This window comes from Elephantulus edwardii, unplaced genomic scaffold, assembly GCF_000299155.1.
Source record: "Elephantulus edwardii isolate Elephantulus edwardi_28Jun2011 unplaced genomic scaffold, EleEdw1.0 scaffold00304, whole genome shotgun sequence".
In the NCBI taxonomy this organism is placed as follows: Eukaryota; Metazoa; Chordata; class Mammalia; order Macroscelidea; family Macroscelididae; genus Elephantulus; species Elephantulus edwardii.
The window spans coordinates 1814335-1837172 of NW_006400054.1; the positions used below are offsets into that span (position 1 = coordinate 1814335).

General features: G+C 48.9%; 1 protein-coding gene across 2 annotated transcripts in view; it reads left to right on the plus strand.

Annotated features, from left to right (window-relative positions):
• RPH3A (rabphilin 3A homolog (mouse)) overlaps positions 1 to 22838 on the plus strand; it is a 68825-nt gene that overhangs the window by 27121 nt on the left and 18866 nt on the right. For both annotated transcript variants that reach the window (XM_006900983.1, XM_006900982.1), the window contains 7 exons: positions 10495 to 10624; positions 11874 to 11960; positions 12843 to 13008; positions 17038 to 17076; positions 17170 to 17316; positions 19573 to 19659; positions 21673 to 21735. In XM_006900983.1, the coding sequence (XP_006901045.1) occupies positions 10495 to 10624; positions 11874 to 11960; positions 12843 to 13008; positions 17038 to 17076; positions 17170 to 17316; positions 19573 to 19659; positions 21673 to 21735 (719 nt within the window). The remainder of the gene's footprint in view (positions 1 to 10494; positions 10625 to 11873; positions 11961 to 12842; positions 13009 to 17037; positions 17077 to 17169; positions 17317 to 19572; positions 19660 to 21672; positions 21736 to 22838) is intronic.

Here is a 22838-nt window from a genome sequence, read left to right on the forward strand (position 1 = left end):
GCACAGGCAGAAGTGAACATCATGGTTAAGAAGCAGCAACGCGAGTCCTGGGAGTTGTAAAATCACAGATTTCCAGGAGAAAACATTAGGAGCAGCCGTTGCTGAGGAGCTAATGCGTTCTAGGCATTCTCTGAACATGCTGTCGTTTCTGGTGACAACAGTCCTAGCGAGTGGGGACATTGTCTTCCCTCATTTATTAAAGGGACACAGAAAGGTTAAGCTTTGTGGAGTCGTAGAGCTAAGGAGCGCCCGACCCCAGGTTTGGATGCAGGTCGCTTCGCTCTGGAATTGGCACCCTACCCTTGCTTCAGGACTGCATCTGTTTCTGGGTTCTGAGTGTATGTCTGCGTGCATGTGTGAGTGCATCACGTGTACGTACGTGTGTCCATCACACATACATATGTGGGGAGGGGGGTTAGGAATCCACTTAAGAGTTCACTCATTCCCAGGCACAAATGTGAGCCCCTGATGAAGATGACTGGAACCTCACAGAGTTCCAAGGCCGGTTTGTCCACTGTCCAAAATCAGGGAGGTAGAAGTGGCCCCACCTGGGTCCGCACACCGATCAAACCCAACCCACCACTGTTGAGTTGATCCCAACTCATAACAGCCCTCCATTGGACTTCCGAGGCTGTAAATCTCAACGAGAGAAGACTTCCCATCATCCTTCTGTGGAGTGGCTAGTGCTTCGAACCACTGACTTCTGCTTATCAGTCCAGTGCATGAAGCACGGCACCACCAGGCGCTCTTGAGAGGATGGCTAAAATTTGGTTCAGAAGCAAGTCAGATGGAAATAAAAAGCGGTCGGCGTATCGATGGAATAATGTTACCGCCAGGATGGCCACATCCCAACCCCTGAATCTGAGGGATGCGTTCCCTTACACAGCATCGGGCACTGGGCACACGGGATTAAATGAGGGATTGAGAGAGCAGGATCATCCCCAGTTGGTGACGCTTCATCTCACACGCTTCAGGCGTGTTGCTAGGAGAGGCTATTCCTTGGAGAAGGACATCATGCTTGAAACGGTGGAGGGTCAGCGAAGGCAAGGCAGACCCTCGATGGGATGAATTGACATGATGAGTGCAGCCGTGGGTTCGAGTGTCAGAGATAATAAGGGTGGCGCGGGACAGGACAGGGGCAGGACTGTTCTTCATAGGACCACTGTGAGTCATACTCAGCTAGACGGCACCTAACAACAACAGCGTGGTCACAGGACCCTTGTCAGGGAGGCAGGGGGTCTGCGTGACAAAAACCAGGAAGGGGCCCTGCCTCTGCCTCTCAAGAGGAAGCAGGAAGCCTGGAGTCAAGGAATGCAGGCAGCGTCTAGAAACTAGAAGGTTCTAGAGGGAACCACTTCTCCCCTGGATGCCTCAGAAGTTAACACGGCCCTGTCAAGACCTTAGCCGAGTCGGACCCGTGTCTGACTCCTGACTTCCGTACGATGTGTCTGTGCTGCTGTAAACTGCAGGGCTGATGGTGACTTGTTAGAGCAGCGATGGGAATCTCCCACAGCTACAGCCCGGCCCTGCAGGGTGTGAAGGCGCTCTATGGCCTTCCTGCCATGCCCTCGTCCCCATCACTCCTCTAGACCCATGGAGTCCAGTCTCGTGGGGCCGGAGGCTGGGAACCTCCCAGCGTCTCTCTGCCTGCAGCTGCTGCTGCCTCTGAAACTCCCCATGCTCTGGGCTCTCCCCTCGTGTGCCCGTGAGTCAGGTCCAGGTCGGGGGAGGCGGGGAATAGAGTCTCCACTACTCCATTGCCTTTGATCCAGCCCCACTGCCCTTTTACTCTGCCCTGCACAGTGTCCCCCTTCTTCCGAGGCCGCTTCCAAGAACCCTTGCTAACTGGCCGTGTCCTTTGTCTTGGGTTCTCAGACCTGCCCATCCTGGTTCTTCAGAGCATTCATGAATGATCGTGATAGCCTGGGCGATGACTTAAATGATACCTGACTCGCTCAGTAGCGTCAAGGCCTCCTCTGGTTCCCTTTCACTAGACCCTCAGTGTCTCCGTGGCACGCAGTGGGTGCGTCCCAGGAATGACGACAAGTCCTCCATCCTCTTGAGCCAACCAAGCTGGACATGTCCTTCCCGTCACCTCCAGAGGTCGTTCCTTGGTACTCAGGGGTGGGGAGACATCCCTTACTCAGGGGTGGGGAGACATCCCTTCCGGTGCTTCTGCGAGCAGTCTGGGAAACGGGGGACACCCACCCAATCCCCTACGGCAGCTGGCAGCTCCCCAGCCTGATGATGGATGTGTTCCCTAAATGCCAAGCGTGAGCAGTAGTCATAAAGCTAATCAGGCATGTAAAGACTTAACTGGAGAGTGACAGCCACTTAGAAGTGGCCGGCTAATTGGGCACGTCATGTGGGGGGATGGGGGACGTTAGCCAGGCAGCCAGCACCAGGCTCACCAGCTCAGTGAGGGTCCCACGGAGCCCAGACAGAAAATCCTAGTACCCCAGCTCCAGGAGTAGGGAACCCCCAGGAGTAGGGAACCCCCTGGATATTGCCTATGGTAGGAACTCGCACCTCATTGAATACCTGAGCAAAGACCATTCACAGAGCAGTGATGCCCAAGTCAGAGCCCTGCCATGAGGCAGGATTCGGGCCCCAGCGTTTTACTCTCTGGTGAATCTGTCCTCTCTCTTCAAATACGCACCTTCACAATGAAAGAATTTGTCTTTTACTTTTCAAAGAAAAGAGCAAACTGAGGGGGAGGGGCGGGCAGGGAGAAAAGTGCAACAATGAATGAATGGAAATCCAAAATCTCTGTAAATTTTCATTAAAATTAATAATAATAATTTTTAAAAAAAAAATTTACCTTCTCCGCTACTATTAAGGTCCTCGGTTGTGCCATTGGGTTGATTTGTGGCCACCCCAAAGTACCCAGCAGAACTGCGCCCTAGGGTTCCTTCCACAGCTGGCTGGTGGGTGCAAACTGCCAGCAGACTTCTTCAACCACTGTGCCACCAGGACCCCTTAAGGGAAGAGCACACCGGAAGCCCTGTGCGGTCAAGTTGATTCCAACTCCTGGTGACCCTCCATTGGGTTTCCACGTCTCTCAGTCTTTATGGGAGAAGACTGCTGGTGGATTCGAACCTTGGATCTTTCAGTTAGTAGTCCAACACGTAACCACTGTGTTAACTGTAGAAAGTTAAGAAAATGTGGAAGAACTCAACTAATTGGGTGCTTCATGTCAAGGGGCTGGATGTATTAGAAGAAAAAACTATTACCCATAATTCGCCAGCCAGCATTTACTGCCAATAATTCTCACGTATCCCTCCTGACGATTTTGTCCAGCATGCCTGAGGTATGTGCCAAATCCAAACTCACACGTTTGTGACAACTTGCATCCCGGGTTCTTTTCCCATTTAACATACTAATAGGAGCCCAGTTGACAAAGCTGTCAGGTGTTTTACTGCTAACTGAAAGGTCAGTAGTTCAAACCCACTAGCTGCTCTGTGGGAGAAGGAGAAAGCAGTCTGCGTCCGTAAAGATGGAGGGGTCCCTGCGGGATCATTCTGCTCTGCTCGGGCGGTGGGTGGGGGGTCATGATGAGTCAGAATGGCCTTGATGACAGTTAAGACTCTGAGGTTATAAGGAGAGTCTGTTACCAGGTCAAATGGGAACACACCTTGAATAAAGCTGTCAGTAATGTTAATGCAGATGACATCTTGGGCCCCACCCTTTCTCCTTGGCTGCAGGATTTCTCAAGCCGTGGCTGAGAGACACCAACATCAGCATCAGGAGCTTTAAAATACAGGTTCCTATTTTCTCTCCCCTCTCTGAACCTTGAACACCTTCCCCAGGTGACTGCAATGCACCGTAACTGGTGGGCGCGTCCCTCTACTCAGCGGCTCTCAAGGGGCTCATGTCCAGATGCTTATATTCAGATCCACGATGACTTAAACCATATATAGCTGCCAGGTGTCAGAGCTGGGATTGTTGTTAACTTTTTACAGTGATTTGCGTGGCAGTTGACAGATCATCCAAGCTCTCATGCACACCTTGTTTTATGACAGTGATTACATTTCCAAGCAATAGCAGCACTCTACCCACCTCCTCCCTGTGGCTCTTCTTTCCATTCATCCTTCCATCCTCTGCCTTCCTGTCTTCTGCGTTTCATTCCTTGGCAAATGCTATCATTTTTATTTTTCATGGTTAATTAGTCTCTTCTTAATGCTCTTGGGGGAGGGAGGGAAGATTATGTCACACAGTGAGGACTGAAAGCGGCCGCCATAGCGTGAGTCAGGCTCTCTTGCCTCGGGATCAAATATTTCTTCCGGGCGCTTAACGAGGAAGCCGAAATGTGCTTTGCCATCAGGAAGAAGACTCATTTATAGCTCCTGGTTTTCCACGACCCGATTTTGACTTTGCTCCCCGCAAACTTTTCTCTCCCAGCTGAACATCTTTGACCATTCAAGTCCTGCTATGTTGTTGCCGAGGGATTTAGGACTGTAGAGAGGGTGACTAGATGGACAAGTTCCAGGGACACCCCACCCCACACCCCACTCTTTCTCCATCTCTGAACAGAGAAGGAACGTCTGCCCACAGCCACACTCATCCACCTCTGTTGATCTGGACTGTGTTCACGCTTAACTGGGGCCCTGGGGCTAAGGCACATCTGAATAATGGTTTTAAAGCTCTTATATTTCCATGTCATTTGATGCTGCTAGTAAGACACTCTGTGTTACCGGGGTCTTTCAGCATTTGGATTGAGTGGTGGTCAGAGTCTCTACCCAGGTGAGGAGGCTGCTGGGGGTGCAGGTGGTGGGTAAATCCACACCCTTGCTTTTCCAACAGGAAGCAGGAAAGGCTCCCACATCCCCTTCACGTTGTGCACTGCCCTTCACAGCGGGATCAGCTGCTCTTCCTAAGCTTGCCGTGTTCACTCATAGCGAGAGGCTGGAGGGGCTTTACCACAGCACAGACTGAAGGCGAGGCCAGATTCTGCCCTGGCTGGGTGAACCCAGGCAAGCCCCTTTCCTCTTGGTGCCTCCAGACCTCAGTGGCAGCGTGAGAAGAGTAAAATCTGACCATTCCTGACAAAAACGGCGAATGAAGGTGAAAGCAGACAAGAGCAACGGTCTGACCAGGAAAATGCCTCTCTGCAAACCACCCCACCACCTCCTGAGCTCTCACCTCCTGGTCTCATGTTCTCCTGTGCCATCAAAAGACACCCTAAAGTTTACCTGCCCAATCAGTTCCCACCTAAGAGCCCTGGTAGCAGAGTGGGTTATGTGCTAGTCTGCTAACCTGAAGGTTGATGGTTCAAATCCACAAGTGCCTCTGTGAAAGGCCTGGTAATCTGCTGCTCACAAAGGTTACAGTCTAGAATCATTTCATCCAGAGGACTGAGGGAACCCCAACCCCTGTGACTCTGAGACAGGAAGAACTGGGGGATGTCCAGCTACCAGTGCTGACCACTCTGAAGGGGATCTCAGCAAGACATCACGGATGGAGAGGGAGAAAGAGCAAAACGCAGGCCAAAGAGCCCAGGATTGCTGATGGAGCCTCCAAGTGTGTGGCCCCTACTCACCCTTCAAGCCTGGACCTGAACCCACCCCACGGCTCAACTCTTAACAAAACAATTACAGAATGAAAACCCTGCTGTCACTGAATCAATTCCAACTCAAATCGTTTCTGAAGTTGTGGAACGTTGCAGGAAGAGGATGCCCATCTTTCAGCTAAAGAGTAGCTGGAGGATTTGAACAGCTGACGTTATGGTTTGCAACCTGACACACTACCCCACCACAACCCCTCAATAGACAGGCCTGTGTGGTAATCAAGTCACACCAGGGAGGCACTTCATCTTAGAAGAGTCAAACACAAGAGATAAGGCAGCACGTGCTCAGGGATAAAGCTCAGAAGGCAGGAATGGAGAGACCAGAAGGACGGATGGAAGCAGTAAACACAGGGAGGAAGTGGGAAGAGTGCTGTCATGCTGTGGGAACTGCAGTCAGTCTCATGAATCAAAGTATGTGTGAATTATTGAGTGAAAACTAATTTGCTCTGTGAACTTCACCCTAATCATAGCAATAAGTACATGTATATATTTAACCGCCTTGAAACCCAATGGAGTGGTTCCACTCTGTCCTGTCCTGTGTGGTCACGATGCATTAGAATCAACTTGTCACCAGAGAGCGACTGTAATGCTTGGTGTGCTGGGAGCGTGGACTGGGGCTCTCTCCTGGTTCCTGTCTCCTCCCATCATCCTCCACACGCAGTTTCTAGGGAAGATGGGAGGGAGAGCACTCGGCAGCGGGCTGCCTTCAGCCCTGCACATCGGGCTCCTTAAGCAGCCCCGTCCAATCTGGGTCACAGCAGCGGCTCTGGAGCTCCAGGCTGCCTTCAGCGCTTCCTTTGCCAAAGCAGCTTCTCTCCTGAATGGAGCACAAAGGGAGGAGCTGCTATTTATAACACTGTGAAGCAGAACAGGGGGGCCTGTGGGGAGAGCCCGTGGTGTGGCGTGAGCTGGCCTCAGGTGGCTGCCAGTCCGGTCACTGGGGACCCAGGGGAGGGTCAGCCCCAGCCTCAGCCATGGAGACTCCTACACTGATGTTGGAAGCTGGGCCAGCCCCTGGGGCAGGAGACGTGGACAGATCCTCATGGACTGGCTGGACCTGGAGTGGGACTAATACGTCGCAGTGGAGGGAAGTAGGGGTGGATTTCTGACTGGGAGGGAGTGGTTAAAGAGCCCTGGTGGTGTGGTAGACTAGGCAATAAACTGCTAACCAAAGGTTGCCTGTTTGAACCCACCCTCTGCTCCATTCGGGAAAGATGGGTAGCCTACCTCTGTTAAGATTTACAGACAGTGCTGGGAACCTGACGAGGCCCTTCTGCCCTGTCCTATAGGATAGAAAAGGGACAGACCAAAGGACCTCTGTCCTATAGGACGACTCTGAAGCTGAATAGACTCGCAGGCAGTTAGGATTTTACAGAGTATCTTTAGCATAATATAACCCTAAAGTAAAGGGTGGAAAGAAATATAATGTGCTTGCATAAGAATAAACATTTCTAGAAGAACATTGAGGTTTTAACCAAGTGTCTTTAACATTACCTTTAAAATTTTTTTTGGTTGCAGAGTGGATTATATTTGAGGGTAAGGGGTGGGGTTTGGGGAGGTGCGGGGGGGGGGATTGTGTACCAATGAGGGAGTTTTTCTTTTGCTTTTCAAGGAGAGGAGCAAATGGGGGGGGAGGGGTTTGTGCGGGGAGAAGGGTGCAACAATGAATGAATGGAACTCCAAAATCTCTGTAGATGTTCATTGAAATGAAAAATAAACAAACTAAATTTAAAAAAATATTATACCAAAACACAGATGCAATAAAAGCCAATACATAAGTACATATAAAAAATGTTGACATATACACAACAAGAGAACAAAACAAGTACAGCCAATATGATAGCGATTTGTACCATTTCTAAGGCTGTAAACTACTGGTGGATTTGAACTGCTGGGGAGGTGTGGCCCCCACTGCCTGCAGATTCTAGCCCCAGTGATCCGTGATCCCTTAACAAGCATAAGTTCACCATACATGCAGTGTCGTTTCAATTTGACATTTCTGTTCATTGTAAATGAGACTGGAAATCTTTTTTCATACATATTTTATAAATCTAGGTATTTCCTTGTCTATGAAAACAAAAAGAATCTCAAATAGAAAATAAAAACAGAACACCTGAGATCTAAACAGGCGTGGGCAGGGACCAGCAGTGTGCTGTGACATTACCTGGGAGCATCTTCCAGATGCAGCTCTGCAGATCCCAACCCAGAGGTGTGACTCCAAAATCTGCATCTTCGTGAGATCCCCATGTGGTCTTCAGGCACACTGAATGAGGCCCACTGGTGCTCATGGTACAGAGGGTGTGCCAGGGGGTTCTCACCGTCCACCTGCTGTGTGATGGTGATACTCTCACAACATTTACAGATGTCCCCCCAGAAGCAGGACAGGGCTGTGATGAAAAGACAGAAAATGATTGGTCAGAGGAGACACCAGGAGTGAGTGACAGTTCACTTGAATCTAAAGGGTAAGTGTAAAAGGAGCAGATGCAATGTGGGAGTGGCTGAGTCTGATTTCTACCCACTTCAGAAGGGACATTATTAAATAAATGCCCATAGTACTATACAAATAACTACATAATCAGACAGGCCACCCTACACACTCCTGCACCTATTTTTAACAATCTCTGGGTCTTATATTTTTTTGTAAGACTCACAGACTTTACTCACAGTTGTGAGATTCATTAGAGAAATGGGTTGGGGAGACGAGGAGGCAAAGAATATCACACACATACACAAAGACTTATCACATAACACAAATCCAGGTTTAGTCCAGCAGTCCCAAGCCAGATAGCAAGACACAGTTCCTCAGTTTGTGAAAGTTCTATTCAGTTCTGCAGCATAAATGCAAGAAGACTCTGGTTTCCTCAGGCATCCAGAAACCTTTATCTCAGAGCAGTTACAAGTCAGCTTTTCCTTCAGTCATCCGGCAAGCAAAACCTTAAACGATGGCCTTTTGCTCCAGGGTTCTCTGGTTATACCTTGCCACAATCTCTTCACAGCAGTGCCACAGTCTCTTCACTCTCTCTTCATTGCCATCTCTCACAATGTGGAAGGTGCTTCTCTTTATATTGATTTCACAGTTGTTGATGATTTGCAAGAACATGTTTCTACAATTAAATAGTTGGAGACAATCCCCTCCCCCTCTGTCAACAGGTCTAATGCAATGGCTAGAAAAGACAATTTTCAAGGGTTGGCACCCCTGTGAGCAAGGATCCCTGGTGACATATTGCATAAAACCCTTGGCTGCTAACCATAAGGCCAGCAGTTCAAAACCACCAGCAGTTCTGTGTGAGAAAGATGAGACAGTCTGCTTCCGTATAGATCATAGCCTTGGAAATTATGGATTCTAAAACAAGAATGTGTATTGAATGAAAACCAGTTTTCTTTATAAACTTTCACAAAAATCCCAATTAAGAGAGAAAAGAACCCCTATTGGGGTGGTTCTGCTCTGTTATTCAGGGTTACAGTGAGTGAGAACTGACACAATGGTAAAGGGTCTGCATTGGATTTTTTTTTAAAAGAGGAGAATAATTTAACCAGGAGAACTGTAAAGTGTGTGAGAGAAACTGTGTGGTGTAGGGCAGAGGGAGGGAGGGAGGGAGGGGGAGAGAGAGAGAGAAAATAAAAACACGCACACTATCACCAGTGTGGGAATGAGGTATATTCCAGGCACCAAGAACAGAATGTAGGAAGGTCAAAGATCCTGAGGCAGATAGGAGACCAGGACTTAAGGAAGATCAGTGTAACTGGAGCAGTAGCTCTTAGTTGGTCTACAGCAGGGGCCCCAGGAATTTTATTTCCAGAAAATCCCCAGATGCTGCTGCTGCCAATATTCTGGAGAACCACTGAACAAGGGCATTGAAAGCAGGACCAAGAAGGAGAAGAGGTTTGGGGTTTCTGTGGAGCCCCGACCATGGAGAGACATGGAGGCCCCAGGGAATGAGAACCCACTATAGGCTTTTAAGTGAGGTGTGGGACTATAGGATCAGATCTGTGTTTAAGTGATCACCGTGGCTTTGGAGGGGAGACTGGATTGTGGAAGGCCACAGATGAAGCCAGAAGACGGATTACTGGAGTACTGCTAAGAGTCAGCCAGGAGGAAGGAGACAGTGGGGCTGGGTTGAGTTGGAGATGAAGAGACACGATGGGTTCCAGAAATGTACACTCAGTAGGATGTGATTTGATTAGATCTCTGGACGTCAGGAGAAGATGCTCCTCCAGCCATGTTTCTGGTTTAACCAAGTTAGTTGATATTGGTGCCATTTACTGAGAAAGGGGAGCAGGTTTGTCAGGAATGGAAGTGGAAAGCAGTCAAGTAAAGACCTGTAAAGACACGGTGGTGGTGGTGGTGGTGGTGGTGTTATTATTATTGTTGTGTACTGTCAAGTTGGAACTGACCCACAGCTGACCCTCCGGCCAGTTTTCAGAGGTGATAAGTAATTACACAGGAGGAGTCTGCCCATCTTTCTCCCACCGAGCAGCTGATGTATTCAAAGCATGTGCCTTTGGTTTGGCAGCCCAGCTTCTGACCGCTAGGCCATACAGGCTTTCCCTGTATAGTCACATAGGCAATAAAATAGAAGACTAGGTGGCCTTCCTGGAGGAGGTGTGAAAGCTAAGACGCACTAGATAAGGTTCTTAATCTAAAGTGAATAGAATCAATGGGCTGTGGAAGGTATAGGCAGGAATCCTGGTTGCCTAGTGGTCAAGGAGTTGTGCTGCCAACCCAGAGGTATGTGTTTCGAATCCACCAGCTGCTCCTCAGGAGAAAGATGGGCAGTCTCCTCCTGTGGGATTGACGCCCTCTGAAAACCTGCCGGAGGGTCATTTATGAGTCGTTCTAACTCAGAGGTGGTTAAGACCCTCTAGTATTGTAGTAGATGCTGGTGGTCTCCACTCCGAGGTCTTTCTCACCCTCTCTCCGCGTCCAGGCGCCTGGTGGACCGCCTGGAGAACATGAGGAAGAACGTGGCAGGAGACGGGGTGAACCGCTGCATACTGTGCGGAGAGCAGCTGGGGCTGCCGGGCTCTGGCTGCGTGGTGTGTGAGGACTGCAAGAAGGTACCATCTCTGCGCCCCACCACTGCCTTCCCTCCCCTAACTCAGCATCCGCAGGGGGTCCTGGATCCCAGGGTTAGAGTGGAGATTCAGGGCGTAGGGGCAGAATAGGGTTCCATCTAGACAGTCCCCAGGCTTTGCTGTCCTCAAAGGTACCCCAGACGCTGGTTCCTCCCCCTGGAAGTCACTGTGCCCTTCTGTCCCTTGGAGCTCAGCTCTGTCCAGGATAGGACCTGAGGTGGAACGTGAGCTGTGCTTGAGCTTGTGAGCTTCCTGGTTGTGACCCGGCAAATGGGGCAGCAGCGTGAGGACGATGCTGGGGCCGTGTGCACATGCGTGTGTGTGGAAGGTGTCAGGGGACAGCACACCTGGAACACTCTCTGGCTAAGCCAGCATTCCTGGGTCTCAAGGCTGCGTGTTCGAGAAGCAGAACCTCCCTGTACTCTCTCACCTTCCCCACCTTCCTGAAGCCATCGTCTCTTGACGATTTCAGGGAAAGAATACAGCTGTCAGCTTGCCGAATTCCCAGCAAGGAAATTCAAGGGGACAGTCCAGCCAGAGACATCATAACGTCACTTGGCATTTTCTGTTGGGTGTCCCGTTTCGCACTTAGAATGGAATATCAGGGAAGGTTTTCCTATTTTGAAAAACATATGCATTGCAGTCGACCAGGTAGGGAGAATTTGGAAAAGTGTTCCGATGTCCTGTACATCTTGATGTACCAGGAAGCTCAGCCAAATTACTACGTTCCATCAATAGTTGTTGTGTTTATCAGATCACTTCCTTCTATTCAGGGGTTTGAACTCCTGGTTATAGTTTGGTAAAATGAATCACCATTGACCCATGCCCACTAATACCCCATCTTTTCAGATTCCCACTGGGTCTTTCCTAAATTCCCTTAAAAGATCGTGACAGCCATCTCCTAGTGCGCATACTAAACACTCAGACCCCACGGGGACAGATGGCGAATTCCTTCCCCCAGGATGTGGAAATGATTCAAGCTCTTGGCATTGGAAGTCGGGACTCAGCTGGGAACCCTCTGAGTTGATGATCTGGTTGGGCCCTTGGCTCTCGGGAGGGGGCACGGTCAAATCGGAGCTTGTTCTCATAGAAGCAAGTGCGAGAAAAGGGGGAATCTTCTGCTGCTTCCTGTCCACCTGGAGGGAATGAGGCCCCCTTCCCCAGACCCCCAGCACCTAAGCCCTAGGCCCTGGCAGCTCAGGGTGCAAGCCGGGCTGTGTTTTATCCCCAGAACGTCTGCACCAAGTGCGGGGTGAAGACCTCCAACAACCGCCTGCACCCCACGTGGCTCTGCAGGATCTGTATCGAGCAGAGGGAGGTGAGTAGCCTGGTCTCCCCGAGCCTGGCACCGCCCCTTCTTTACCTGGCTCCCCTCTTCTCCCCTAGAACCAAGCCAACAGGGTGGCAGCTGGAGACTTTGGGAGCTGGTGTGGAAGAATTTGGCCTGCTATGAACACTGGTGCAATAACTGTAAATGTTTGAATGCATTTCTCTTCTCTTCACTGTGGAGAATGTTCCCTTCCTTTATTCTCTCCAAGGACACATGGTTCAGATCCATCAGATGCTCTTTGAGAGAAAAAGACGGACAGTCTCCCATGCAATTCACTGCTTCTGCAGACACACCAGAGGGTCGGGTATGAGTTGGTTCCAACTCACTTGTACACAACCACACTGGGATTGTGGAAACTTTCCTTCATCTATTTATGTATATAATGATACACTGATATATAATCAAGTATCTGCCGTGTGAACACTGTGGCGGTGGTTATTATATGTTGTCAAGTTGGAATCAACTCACAGCTGACCTTCCAGCAGATTTTTCAGATGCTGTAAATTGCACGGGAGGAGATTACACATCTTTCTCCCACCAAGCAGCTGGTGGATTTACTGTGGGGTTGGCACACTAGGTCACCAGAGCTCCTATGTCAACATTATTAACACGAAAAACTCAGTGACAATCATTGAATTCACCATGTTATGTGACCATCACTGTGGAAGGCCTCCAGGTCATTTTTTTTCTTATTGTGCCTTCAGAGCTATTGTGCAGACGTAAACAGGAATTTTTTGAAAGGCCTTGTGGTGGCTATTGTATCAGTATGTTGAGGGCAGGGAGCTAGGTTGAAAACCGGCAGTCAGGGAGGCAGGAGAAACTGTGACTGACTGTCGTGGCATGACAACGTTCACCCCTGCTCCCCTCCAGGTGTGGAAGCGATCCGGAGCGTGGTTCTTCAAGGGCTTCCCCAAACAGGTCCTCCCGCAGCGCATGCCTATAAAGAAGACCAGGCCTCAGCAGCCCGCCAGCGAGCCCTTGGCCCCGGCACAGCCCACCCCTGAGCCTCCGCACACAGCTCGGGCGCCAGCTCGAGGTAAGACGGCTCAACCTCTCGTTTCAGGACCAAGGAGAGTTCCTGGCTAACTGGTCTACACCCTGACTGCCAGTCCTTCTGTTTGGTCTAGAACTCAGTTCTATCTAAGACTCCTGTGTCCCCTTTACAGCTCATCTTATCAGGAGGGTAGCACAGGGCAGTCTCCATCAATGCCAGGCTGCCAGGAGGCTCTCTTTTCATCCCTAGAGATCCAACAGAGAAGGGAATAAAATTAGAACTAAGAGAGATTCCTTCAACACCACAACTCAAAGGCATCGATTCTTCATCTGTCATCCTTGTTCATCATCTGGCTCTCAGACGCATAGCAATTGAAAAGACCGCAGCGTGAATCAGGCACACCTTAGTCTTCAAATTGACATCACTACTCTTTAGCTCAGTATTTTGGAGATTACGGACAGCAGACTAGCCCAAAGCAATGCATCTCCTTGTTTCCTGGCTGCTGATACCAAGAATTTTGATTGTGGATCCAGGCAAAATGAAATGATTAACAGTTTCAATCCTTTCGCCATCTATTGTGATGTTGCCAAGTGGTAAGACAAGCACCTTTGTCTTCTTGATGTTAAGATGCAATCCATATTGAAGGCTGTACTCTTTGATCTTCGGTAGCAAGTGTTTCAAGTCCCCCTCGCTCTCAGCATGCAAGGCTGTGTCATCTGCATAGTGCAGGTTGGAGAAGAGCACTAAATAAATATCCCATGGACTGCCAAAAGAACGAACAAGTATGTCTTAGAAAATGTGCGGCCTGGCCAGAGTGCTCCTTGGAGGCACAGATGATGAAGCTTCGTCTCTCATACCTTGGACATGTTGCTGGGAGAGGTGTTCCTTGGCAAAGGATATTGTGGTTGGAAAGGTAGAGAGTCAGCGAAAGAGAGAATGACCCCCATCGAGATGGACTGACACAGTGACTGCAGCAGAGGACTCCAGCGTATCAGAGATGGTGAGGACGGCACACCAGAGGACGGGATTGTAGTCTGTTGTGTCGTATTCAGCGGCCCCTAACAACGAGAGAGATCCCTGTCCACCTCCCCACTGCCATCGAGTTGAATCCAACTCAGTGCAGCCCGATCTGAAGAGTAGACCTGCCCTGTAATGGTTCCAAGGTTGAAGTATTTAGAGACGCAGACTGCCTCATCGTTTCCTCTCAAAAGGACTGGTGATTTTGAACCGTTGACCTTATCATTAGCAGAAGAATTCTTTAACCACTGTGCCACCAGGGCTCCCCAGAGAGACTCCACCACCGTCACCCATATACACAGTAGAACCTGAGAACATTGCCGAGGAAGGCTTCCTGGCCCCTAGTATTTCTTCTGTCATCCATCAGCAAATGGAAATGGGACTAATTAAAAGTGAAAGATGAATAAAAAGGAGATTAGTGTGAAAACATTGCCTCTACTATTATATTATCATTCTTATTCAAGCATTATTATTAATTATTAAAATGATGATAAAAATAGCGAGGCAAACGAATAATGGTAATAAGGCAACCCCAGTTGAGAACACATTATAACTGGGTGAGTTCACTAGGTCTGCCCTGATAATCCCCTCTTAATCGTTTCCATTAATACTGAACAGTAAAATCTGTCCTGGAGTATAATTCTGGAGTTAACTATCGGCAGCGCTTCAGAAAGGAGGGTTTCATGAAAGTCCTCCAACGTGGAAGTGGACAGTCGTGTCTCCTATATGATGGCCTCGCACAGGACCAAACACAGTGCCTGACACTCGAGAGACATTCATCAAAGGCAAGACATTAGCAGTTTCTATGTTGCCAAAGAGAACCAAATTGTCAGGATGTAGTGCATCCCAAAGAGGTCCCTGATGTCCACCCCCAGAGCATCCTGCTTCCTGACTAAGCACCCTCACCCTGGGCTAAGAAGACTGCATAACACAACTGCCAAGAGAATGGACGCCTGAAGATGTGAGGACCCGAGTTTCAGTTCCTTTTCTGCGACTGAATGGCCGTGTGACCTCAGGGGAAGGGGCCTGCCCACTCGGAGACTCTGTTTACTCGTCAGTAGTATTCTCATTAGATTCTTTTGAGAGTTGAATGCGTGTAAAATGCTTTGTAGAGGGGAACCCTCATGAACATTTGCCAATGTTATGTAATGATAATCACGTACACACTACATAATAAGCAGAAATGCTCTTTACCAATGGCATTAGCTTGTGAGATAAACTCTGGACAAAGCAAATAGCTATGAAAATAGGGGCTTTCTAATAAGAAAGAATCAGTAGCATCAGCATCGCACAGCAGCACCTAAGAAGACTTATTGCCAGTAGCAGTTAGTGCTGCTGAACGTGTAGAGAAAAGGTTATTCTATAAATTTTTGGTAGGAATATCAATCAGCTTAATTTTTTGGAAAGTAGTAAGATATGATTTCTTAAAATTTGAAGTGTGTGTATATATCATTTAATCCAGTAGTTCCTCCCTGGCAGTATATCAGGTATCAATAAAAGTCACAATATAAATAGATATGCAAAAGTACATTTATGGCATCATTTATAGTAGCAAAAACACAAGAGTAATCTAAATGTTCATTAACTTAGAAGTCATTGAATTAAATGAGATATATTTTGCACCATGATATATTAATCGTCTTTTAGAATACATTTGTATCAACAGCTTGTGTTTCTTCTTAACAAATCCAATTCCCCTTTTAGCATAGTCAGGAATAGGCTAAAGGTAGACTTACATGTAAGTTCTGTTATCAGTCATACCCGGTATTACAGAGTTTCAATGATGTTTATTACATGCCCCTTCAACTTTTAACAAGTGTTGAAGTAAATACTTTAACAGGTATTTACAGAGCCACTTAGTAAGTTCCAGGCCCTATTTTCTGCCCTAGAGATTTCAGTAGTATCAAAGCAAGCAGAATCCTTGTCTTCATGCAGCTAAAATTATAGTGGTGAAAACAAATGTGACTGTAATAATGTCAAGTAATGCCACATGCTGGGAAGAAATAAAGCAAGGAAATGGGATAGATAGTGAAAGGAGGCACCGTTTTAGGTAGAATGTCCAGGAAAAGCCAATCTGAGGAGAAAGACCTAAAGTAATAGAGAGGACCAATAGGATCTTTGGGATCAGCATGTGCAAAGGGCCTGGGGTTGCACATGCTTAGTGCTGTGGGGAGATTCACATTGAATGAACAAAGCACATTTTAGCACTATACGTAGCCAGTGATCTATTATTGTTCTTTTTCAGTTATATATCTCTTCATGGGTATTTGTGTATGCAAAATAAATAATATGACATTTTAAACAGGAGAAACATCAGAAGAGCAGTTAGGAAGGAAAATTTTTAATTTGAAAAATGTTATATGGGATGTGGCAGTTGGGCCCTTGTCATGACTTGCACTTTCTACCTCTACCTTCCACCAAACTATGTGTTGACTTGGCTGGTCTGTGGTTCTCATGGACAGCCACGTAATGATGTCATTTGACAATTAATACAGTGATGCCATCCTCTCCCCCATGATGTGATCTTTTGCTGTCAGTGAGTTAGTTGTGAAAGGATAAACATGAAACAAAAAGTCTTCAAACACATCTCAGTTCTGGTTGCATCCATGTAAGGAGGTTAGGATGGGGCACACCACCATTAGTTGTATGATATCCCTGATGCTATGTGGGGGGAGTTTCTCTGGGATGTGATCTTTAAGCACCTTTTATCTTACAAGAGATAAAAGGAGGGAGAAATGAGAAGAGGGTGGGAGACCAACAGGAAAGAAGAGCTGAGATCCAGATACCTCCTGTGGACCCAAGGTCCCTGTGCTAGGAAACTCCTAGATCCAGAAGGTGCATAGAGAGCCCCACCCCACCTAGAGGTGGCACTTGACTTGGACTTTTCTAGTCCTAGTTGTAGAGAACAAACTTCTGTATGTTACGACCATCCCCTTGTACTATTCTGTTCTGGCAGCATGAGAAAACAGATACAGCCCTTTTGTGAAAGTAATGGCTTCCAGACATGAGAAAGCCAGCTCTCATATCCATTTTTTAAAAATTTCTTCTTTTCAGGTGACACTGAAGACAGGAAGGGCCCAGGTCCAAAGACAGGTGGGTTCTTCAGACTCTGTCTTTTACTTTGAGGCAGAAATCTTTGACTTTATTCCTTCCTTTTTCTCTTTTCAATTCACCTTCTCCTTCCAGGTCCTGACCCAGCATCTACACCTGGGCGGGGAAGCTATGGGCCTCCTGTACGCAGGGCCTCTGAGGCAAGAATGGGCTCAGCTGGCCGGGATTCAGAGAGCTGGGACCACGGCGGGGCTGCCAGTGACTCTAGCCGGAGCCCAGGAGGTGAGAGATGGGCAAATCCAGATGGGCTTCTTGGAGGAGGAGAACCAGAAGGCATGAGAGTAGTAGGGCGCTTAACATTTGTTCATCCAGTATTTATTGAACACCTTCTATGTATCATGCTCTGTTCTGGGTGTTGTTTCTAGTCTGTGATAGAAGACAGGATTCCAAAACCATTCCAACTCCAGACAGTCATATTTCTGATTCGGCTGTGTTCTTGCTCTAAGACCAGGTGCCCAAAAACTAACCAAAACCCACCAAAACCCATGAAGACCCTGTCCCCTCCCCAGAGGCCATCTGGGTATTGACAGCCAATGGCCTTTGGCTGTCAACAAAGCCAGGATAGGTCACTCTCCGTTTCAACTAAGTTCTTCTCTTGGCGAGTGGCCTCTGGTGTTCTGTAGGGGGAGCGGCTCCATGTGGCCAGATGTCACCGATGGGGGCTGTCATTGAGTGTCCAGCCCCTCCAGGTCACTCCTCATGGATTTATTGGTCAAGTGTGCCCACTGGTGGGACTTGTGGACTTTGAAATGAATGTCTGCTCAATGGGGAGCTTTGAACCCATAACCCTGTGTAGGACCTCACAGCAGCCTGTTGTTTGTGGAGTGGGTGTGAGCCGGGATCCAAGGTCAGTAGACTGGGTGTTTGGGTCCCACAGCGCCTCCTTTCCCTCTCTCCCCGATGTATGGATTTGAATGCCTGTGCACTCAGTTCTTTTTTTTTGGCAGCGAGGTTTGGACCCATGCTTTGTGCTTAGTCTACTGCTCAGTCTCCCTAATTCACAGAGAAAGATGAGATCTCAAATTTGCAACATCATACATTTATTGTGTCCTGTGTGTCAGGTTCTCCTCCAAACTCCTTATGTGCGTTGTCTCACTTATTCCTTGTCCACCTGCTGTTGACACGTCACTCTCAAGGCTCAATCTTTCTGAGAACAGACGGCCTCATCTTCCTCTCATGTGGTGGCTGCAGGGTTTGAACAGCTGACATTGTGGTCAACAACCCAACACGTAACTTACCATGCTGCCACTCTCAAAACCCCCGACTATAACACCCAAGTAGGACTGGCAGACGCTCTGGGTGACAAATTCCCAGTCAGACGGCTCTCTCCCAGGACTTACTCTCAGAATCACACACAATGCAGAAATCCCCTACAGAGCTTGACTGCCCTCTGCCCGCATACCTTCTGACATGGGGAGCTCACTACCTGACAAAACAGTGCATTCGATTGCCGATGGGCCCCAGCTGCGATTTACACACTGCTCACTTGGCAGGCACTTATCAAGCACCTACTATGTGCCAGGTCTCATGTTTGGTGCTGGACATAGACCTGCTGTTGGAGGGGACAAAGTCATAACCCCTGGACTTTTTTTTCTCTTCTTTACTTTTTTCCCGTTTGAATGCAAGTTTGCAAATCATATTGGTTTTTCTTTCAATCATTCATTCAGATTTTGTTTTAATAACATTCACTACAATTAATTAATGTCATCAGTCACAATGTCTGATCAACCCCTTCTTGTATATTGCCTTTTCTTTTATCCATTTTTCTATATATTAATTTTTTTACTCCCTTCCCCTCCTTTCTCACCCCTGCTGTCCTTCTAAGATTGAGTCTGTGTGTGAACCTTCCCTTAGCTTCTATAATGGTCATACACTCTCATTGTCCTTTTGTGACTGCCTCCTGTCACTCAGATCATTTCTAGATACATCCATGCTGTGTGGCGTTTCACAAGTTCCTGGTCACTCTGCAGTGTTGTATAGTACTCCACTGTGTGCCTGCACCATGGTTTCTTCAGCCATGTGTCCATTGTGTGGCTCCCATGTCTTTGCTCTTGTAAATCCTGGTGCTATGGACATGGGTGTGCATACAGCCCCTGGACCGGTAGCACCCAGGCCCCACCTGTGTTTGCTCAGGTTATGTGAGCATGCACCCAGGGCAGGAGAAGAGGGTGTGGGAGAACTGAGAAGATGCACACCCCAAACCCAACCCCACGGGATCAGTTCCAACTTGTGGTGACCCACCATATGCATCTTTCTGGGACAAGACCATTCACCCTTCTCCCACTGGGCCTGGTGAAGTCAAACTGCCGACCTTTCAGTTAGTAACCCAGCACCTAACATATCACACCACCCAGGCTCCCCCGACAAGGTGCAGGGCCTGCTCGTGCAGTCACACCCCACTGACAGGTCCCAAGCATGTTTCTGCTCTCCCCTCTCTCTCAGAAACATGACGGCTGTTTCCTTTCTTTCCCTCTACAGGTCTGAGACGGACCAACTCAGTCCAGGCCGCCAGGCCAGCCCCGGCCGCCGCGCAGAGCCCGGCACCGCCTCAGCCTGGGCAGCCAGGTACCTGTGATTATACCCATTACAGTATTATCTCACGCTCTCCCTCAGCCCTCGCAGTGTCAGAAGAAGAATCATTGCCTTTGGGCTGTGGTGTTGGTGAGGGTACTGAATATTCCATGGACTGTCAAAAGCACACACAAGTATGGCTGGGAGGAAGTGCAGCCAGGGTGCTCCTTGGAGGCGAAACTTCCTCTCACCTCCTCTGGGCTTGCTGTCGTGAAGGGCCCGTCCTTGGTGAAGGGACGCAGCGGATTGACACAGTGACACCAGCCATCGGATCAAGTCTGTGAGTGATGAGGAGGACGGCACAGGATAGAGCAGGCTTCGAAGCACTCTTCATAGGTCCACGTGAGTCACAGTGGACTTCACAACACATAACAGCAGTGCCATGAGGTGCTAGCAAGTCAGGTCCAACTCGGAGCATCCCCGTGTCAGAGTAAAACGCAGTGCAGACCCGTGCCCTCCCCCATTCACTGCGAGGCTTGGGTCCAGCATTGCAATCACTGCCTCTGTCCACCTCGCTGAGGGTCTCCCTCTTTTTTGCCGACTTTACCTAGCACGATGCCCTTTTCCCTTTGGGGACTTAGCCCTCCTAATCAATGGCTACAGTGCAAAACACAAAATCTCAAACCCACCAGCTGCTTCGAGGTAGAAAGGTGAGCATTCCCCTCCTGTAAAAATTTACAGCCTCTGAGGGAATTGACACAAGAGCAATGAATTTTTAAGACAACAGAAGCAGCACCTAATTTGTAATTGCTTTGTAAAATAAGCATATAATAATGGCATCAACAGGAAGCCACTAATTCTTAATATAAAGGGAAAGTAATCATAGCACATACTGTCAGAAGAACTAACACATTTACCTGGGAAGAACACAGCCAGAATTAGCTCAGAGTGCAAGGTAGTGAATTTTTCTCTCACATACTTTGGCCATGTCACCAGGAGGACCTGTCCCTGGAGGACATCATGCTTGAAAAGCAGAGGGTGAGTGACAAGCAGGATGGTCCTCAATGAGATGGACCGACCCAGTGGCTACAACAGTGGCCTCATATACAGCCATGGCCGTGGGGACGGCCCAGGACAAGACTGTGCAGACAACCCCTGTGAATGGGGCCTGCTCAAGGGTGCCCAACAACAATCCTCTGTAAAATAATGTAATGAAAGTAAGACAATTCAGTGAGATGCTAGGTCCCCTGGCCGACTGAGTTCTAGGTCCCAAGACTTGTTCTCACTGTGTTCGGCAAGGACATTGCAAAGGTTAGAAAGATGTCGAGGATAAGGAAGCAAGCATACAAATGAAGACACCCCCTGGAGAGTCGGGGCTGAGGGACAGTGGCCCCCAGACTTTCTCGTTGTGTCGAATGGCACTTGGTTCCCGTCTCTGTGGCTCCCGCACACCCCATGCGTTAGATGAAGACCCGGCGGCCTCGGGTGTGACATGGGACAGCAGCGGCGGTGGACTCCGTGCATAAACACGCCAGTCATCTCTCAGTCAGGCCTCCCTCCATTCGTTCACCAACCTTGTAACACGCAGTGGAGCAGGCAGACCCAGTGCTGCTGTCCCGTGTCACACAGGAGGAGGCCAAGGCTCCAGAAGGTCCACAGCATGGAGTTTAACATGGGGTCTTTTTGACTCTACCCACCACTGGCCTTCAGTGGGCTCTGGCCCCTGGCAACCCCATGGGGCAGAGGGGAGCTGCTTCACAGTCCTTCCCAGCGCGAGAGCCTTCGCACAGCAGACGGCCTCACCTCTCTCCCGTGGAGCAGCTGTGGGTTCACCTATGGACCTTTTACTTAGCAACCTAACCTTTCAAGTCTTGCTCCACAATTTTGCTTGGGGTTCTTTTTTAACTCCAGAATTCTCAAATTCACCCCCACTGCCCTGGTGACCTCTGCACATCGAGCGTTGCCCTAGGGCCCGTGCCCACACCCAGGAAATGAGGGGAGAGAGTGCTGACACCCACTGATACAGCTTCCTCATCTGCAGCCTTCCTCCTTTCTTTTCCCTCTCAGGACCCCCAGCAGGCAGCAGGCCAGGCGCTGGGCCTGCGGGACGTTTTCCAGATCAGAGGCCAGGCAAGTCGTCTCCCCGCGCCCACACACACCCCTGTCTCTCTCCTGCTTCCTCTGCAGGTGACCCTCCTGGTCCCCCAGTCTGCACGCCGGGAGCAACCACACAAGCTCCAAGTGTCCCACTGACTCCGAACTTCAAAATGATCTAGTTTTGCAGGAAGGAAATGGCCACTTACCTAGTGGTTAAGAGCACTGGAGCCCAACTACCCAAGTTCAAGTCCCAGTGTTAACATTTTCTAGCTGTGTGGCCCCCAGCAAATCACATTACCTCTTTGAACCTCAGTTTCCTAATCTATAAGATGGGAAGAATCCTAGAACCTACTCTCCTCCCAGCGAGTTGATAGTGATGTTACGTGAGACGTGTGGATATCCCTGGTCTTCCAGCCGTCGTCAGTGGTCCTGTCTATGACTTACTCAGTGACTGTGGGGCACTGGACAGTGCTGTAGGTGCTATACATATGTTAGATCATTTTTTAAAATGTCAGGAGCCTTGATGGCATAGTGTGTAGTGTATAATGTGTTGGACCAGTAATCAAAAAGTCGTTGGTTCAAATCCATTAGCCGCTCCTTGGAAGAATTTCTTCCCATCAAGACCTTGGAGACACAACAGAGTCAATATGAGTCCGAATTAATTAGGTTTTCTTTTGGGGGGTTATTGCTTGTGCACCTTCAGGTGTAAAAAATCCCCATTTTATGGATGAGAAAACTGAGGCTCAGAGACACAGCCCATATGATCTGGCTCCACCAAGTGAGATCTGTGTTGCCTGCATGGGGATCAGCTTGCAGGGCTGCTGTAGAACACAGCTTCTGAGGCCCCACTGTCCAGCCTCAGTAGGGCCAGGTGGGGCCCAGGAACCTGCATTTTTACACACTCTGACTCAGCATTCTGAGATGCGGTGGAGGGCAGGTTGTATCCCCTCCTGTAAACTAAAATTGATAAACCACCCTCCCTAGTAAGGCTAGGGGTGATGCTGGTGTCGTGTCTGCAAAGTGCCTGGCACACAGTAGGTGTATCTGGCTCCCAGTAGGTGCTCCTGGCACATAGTAGGTGTATCTGGCTCCCAGTAGGTGCTCCTGGCACACAGTAGGTTTATCTGGCTCCCAGT